Source organism: Mya arenaria, chromosome 3, assembly GCF_026914265.1.
Source record: "Mya arenaria isolate MELC-2E11 chromosome 3, ASM2691426v1".
NCBI lineage: Eukaryota > Metazoa > Mollusca > Bivalvia > Myida > Myidae > Mya > Mya arenaria.
Genome location: NC_069124.1, coordinates 44595919 through 44600969, shown reverse-complemented (window position 1 = coordinate 44600969; position 5051 = coordinate 44595919). Strand labels below are relative to the sequence as shown.

At 40.1% G+C, this 5051-nt stretch overlaps 1 protein-coding gene across 1 annotated transcript; it reads left to right on the top strand.

Annotated features, from left to right (window-relative positions):
• Positions 1 to 1137: 1137 nt before the first annotated feature.
• Positions 1138 to 4447, top strand: LOC128226047 (uncharacterized). Its single transcript, XM_052935945.1, has 2 exons — positions 1138 to 1795; positions 3693 to 4447. Exons 1-2 carry the CDS (start codon positions 1138 to 1140, stop codon positions 4445 to 4447), a joined length of 1413 nt encoding a protein of 470 aa, XP_052791905.1.
• The last annotated feature ends 604 nt before the right edge of the window (positions 4448 to 5051 follow it).

Below are 5051 nucleotides of genomic sequence, written 5' to 3'. Positions count from 1 at the left end.
CACGACTTTCACTTTTGAATGTCCAATGTCCAATGTCGTGCCAGCGCAACATTCGATTTTGAATGTCCAATGTCCAATGTCGTGCCAGCACAACATTCGATTTTGAATGTTCAATGTCCAATGTTGCTAGCACGACATTCATTTTTGAAATCCCAATGTCCAATGTCGTGCCAGCACAACATTCATTTTTAAATGTCCAATGTCCAATGTCGTGCTAGCACGACTTTCACTTTTGAATGTCCAATGTCCAATGTCGTGCCAGCACAACATTCGATTTTGAATGTCCAATGTCAAATGTCGTATGTTTAGCTAACTTCAAACAGCTAAAACAAACACAACTTTGTATGGGCTGCTTTCCACTTCATTGGACATGGTACAACTATTAATCATGATTTATAGACGGTGTTTTAGCATATTATCAAAGCTATAAATCCACTAGGGTTATAATAATTGTCAATGATTTAAACCTAGCATAATACTAACAAACGATTTGAACGATATATATTACAAGGGAGGCAATCACAAAATAAATGTATATGTTACTAACTAGTCTTATCCCCCCTCATAATTAAAACTGTTACGAAACGAGTTTATTGTATCTACTACTAAAAACTCGGCCGACTTTTTTGTAGACACTATCAAAATACGAAACAACTTATATATAATAACGATAATGATAATGATAAAAATAGTGATAAAAATAAGAATTTGCGACCGGCATTACATCATCAAATATGTTTTTGTTTTGTTTCGTATTTTACTTCAATGACAGGGTATTTGATCCCAAGCTGGGTTTAAGGATTGCAAAATACTCACTTGCAAGCCAAATACTTAAACTCAAACTCACATGTCAAATTGAGAACAAATTTAAGTGTTCTGACAGAATTTTATCTCTCAGTCGATTACTGATTTGATTATCTTCAAGTACACAGAACATCGACGTTCACATAATTGATCTGTTGGACAGGAATATTTCGTATATAAAACAAATGAATGGGACACTTTAGTTCACCTAACAAAGAAAAAAAAACGTTTGCAAAATTGGAACCTATAAAGATGTTGTTTTCATACATTGTAGCTGCAGGGATATTTTTACAATGTTTTGAAGCGATACCCAACAGCGCAAGAAGTTTAGATATGACTGAAGAGCTCTCAAACCTTGTAAATAAACTGATCACGGAGAAGATGAGCCTAGCAGAGCAAGAAATACAGGGTATGAAACAAAAGATTCAATCTCTGGAGGAACATGTTGCCCTGCTTGATGCCAGTTGTGGTGAACAGACTAGTACAAAGAACGCTGCGAACGCTTTTGATGACGCCAAAGGAAATAACCCACGTAATATGGTGGCAAACTACACAGAGAAACAGTCGCTAACCTCACCGCAGCAACGATCTCGCCGAGCGGTAGGCGCCAGTGCCCACATTTCGTTCACAGCCTATCAGGTCGGAACGATGTCCAACATGGTTCCGGGACAGGCCGTCCGTTTCAATCATGTCCTTCACAACGACGGAGACGGCTACAACACGTACACAGGTGCGTTCACAGCGCCGGTCAACGGCACGTACATGTTCACGTTCCACTTTGACTCCCGCGTCCACACGTTTGTCCGCCTGGTACTCGACGGACGGAACCTCGTGGACGCCGTCGCCAACCAGCATCCGGGAGCCGCTCAAATGGAGAGGGAAACGATGAGCGGCAATACCGCAATCGTGCACGTGAACCACGGACAAGCCGTTATCGTTGAAGTGTATGACGTCAACGGGGAGGTGGCGTCCAGTGATAAATACCGTCTGAGTACATTCTCAGGTGTTTTGCTGTACTGAATGGAATATCTTTATTAATTTTAATTGAAACAATACCATGAATGCATGAAGATAATTTTCTCCCACCTCAGATAAGTAGATCCAATAATTTAACTATGCTAGAAATTCTTATCTTGCCCACGGGCGAAGATAAAATGCCCGTATGGAACTCCTTTTTAATGGTCACCACATTGTAATAACCTCCCTTGTTCAAGACTGTCGTCTGTAGCACCATGGAAACCTTGTCTTGTGGCAATATTTCGAGCGCTAATTAAATATTTCTCGCTTCAAATGTCACCATAAAACAGTTTTCACGCACCTTTCAAGAAATAATGCTTCACTCTCCTTAGAACTATTTAAAGACCGATTTGACTATTAACATAATCTGAATCACTGTGCGCATATCCATGACAACCACGAATTTTCTTATATCCATACGCAATTATTTTCACTAAGCACAAAAGAGTTCCAGCAAAAAACATCTTTACTTAATCTTGTTTAACTGAGGTGGGAGAAAAAGCATCTACCATAGCCGCTCGTATAAGATAGGTTCATCCCGACCCTCGCGCAGGGTGTTTTGGGGAAACTCGGTAAACCTCGTTTCCGCTAAATGCCGTACGCTCTGGTCGGAATGAACCTATCTTACACTCTCGGCCATAGAAGATACTTATAATCATGTGATAAGGCACTTCCCCATGGTAATTGATGAATATATTTTGTTGTATTAAACGGTAAAAAATGCAATATAACTAGTGTGTTATTCTGTAATGTGTAATGTGTTATGCCCAATGGAAACCTCTGAATGTCGCTTGTTAAAGGGCCTATCAATGTACATTATAATACGAACGTCCCGCGAGATAGAGAAAACTAGTTTGAGATTTTATTTGATCTAAGTTATGTCCATACCCTTTGTAACCAAGTTTGGTAAATATCGGATCAGAGATGCTTAAAACGCTGTTTGAATTTCGACAATTTAAAGTCCCGCAATTTCGCTGGTAACCAAACTTGCTCAAGTTAATATGTTCACAAACATACTAGTACAACAGAAATTAAGGAAAAGTGCACCAGTGGCCAAGGTGCATTTAGTCATTTGTTGACAGTTCTAGAGCCATTACTTCTGAGTGAAATAAAGCGACCAAGTTATTGTTGCATCTGACAGAAACAGTGTTGTGTATATTGGCAGTCTCAGGTTGCGCTCCATAAATATAATAGTGGTGTGTAACCGTAAAAATATTGTTGAGTCGTAAATTCAGGTAATAAAAAACAACACGTGTATTTCTGAATTCTATTCTTTTTCCCCAAATAAATTAAGTAAAAGATTAACAACAGTAGCATTAACATTGTAACCAAGTTTGGTGAAGATAATATGAAGACGGTCAAGTAAGAAAGCAGACAAGGACGCGTGACGACAAGGACGACCACGCAGGACAACGCAATCCCTAAATATGGCTGCTATGCTACAAATGTTAACATTTTTTATTATGTGAGTGAATTTGTTCACATACATCTTAATCATAGAATGTTATTTACTTAGTATTGGAAACAATGAAATGATTTCAAAGCAATCCACTATATAAGACTATGAGTTTAGTAAAACATTGACATTGATGTCTACTGATTATATCCAATTCAAATCGATCCTGTGGCCGCTTTTAAAACGAAAGACATCGGCAATGTTCCCGGTGTTATATTTAAAATTTCATTGCAATCAGATCAACTTCAAATTTACTATGATAACACGATGGCCTTTGCCTTATCGGATTGCACTTGGACTCTGAGGTCAAAACATAAGCGATAAAGCAGTTGGACATTCGATTTCTGGTTTTCTTTTTTTCGAAGCAAGATGTTTTGTTCACAAGCATTTCTCATATTTCTTATTCTTCAAATAGTAAACAGCGAAATAAATGCTAAGGATGTAACGATAGACAAGACGAATGAGTTGATTCTAACCCTATACGATGTGATCTATGAACTCAAAGGACGCCTCGAGTCTTTGGAGACTAAAGTGACCAAACTACGTCACGAAAATAACGGGCAAGTGGAATTGATTGAAAAGCTTAGAACTGAAATAATTATAAAAGGAAATGTACTCAATCGAGAATTGGACCAAGAAACGAACAAACGCAGCCTCAACAACAACGATGACTTTAACAATAGCGGGACCAGAGTTATAAGCGAAGAAAATAATGGAATTGCAGGAGAACCGTCGATTTCGTTCCAGACATTACCACGTGCGAGGCGCGCGTTGGCCAATGTAGCGTTTTCCGCCTACCTGTCACACCCGCTATCTCACGTGACAAACAAGGCGCTCCTGAACGACGGGAATGGTTACAATGCGTCAACGGGGACGTTCACGGCGCCCCTTTCCGGTGTTTACATGTTCAACTTCCATTTCGACAGTCGCGCGCTTTCCTTCCTGAAGCTCGTCATCGACGGTGTGAACCAGGTGGACGCTGTCGCCAACCGACACGTGCTCAACGATTTCAACGACAGGAAGGCGCAGTCCATGGGAGGTAACACTTGCATCGTGCATGTGAACCACGGACAAGTGGTCCAGCTGCGAGTGTACGAAACTCCGAATTCTGATGTGGCGTCTGGTGACACTTTCAGACTTTCGACTTTCTCTGGAGTGCTTTTATATTAAAGAATTGCTAAAAACATCAGTGTGTATGTCTGCTTTAAAGTAATGCCATTATAGTGTCAGTTCTACCGCAAAGTTGTGGGGTGAAAATCGGAACTAAAGTTCGACCCGCTACTCGAAGCATTATTGCATTTCTCCCCAGCCATTTGGCGCATTGTCACCCATTATTCGGCGCATTTTCGCACCGCCACTTGATACATTGGGATCGCTACTTGACGCATTGTCACATTTCGCCTGGACTCTTTGCGCATTGTCACAAATAATTTGGCGAATTTACGCACCGTTCGTTTCAAACACTTCGAGCATTTTCGCCCCGTCACTTGGCGCATTATAGCACTTTCTAGTAAACTACTTGATTCATAGTCATTGTGGCCATATCGACTAGGTACTTGTCGGGGTGTCATAAACTTCCACGTTATAAGAAAATGTAGTTGAAACCATCGAAATGAAAAAGCAGCACGTTTCTTGATCACTAATTACTCTTTCAAATATCCATATATTTGATCCAATATCGTCTTTGAAGACCACAATTTCAAATCCTTGGCTCTTTTATATATACAGCTCCTAAATGAGCCGGAGCCACTGTTTCGATCCCGTGATATATGAA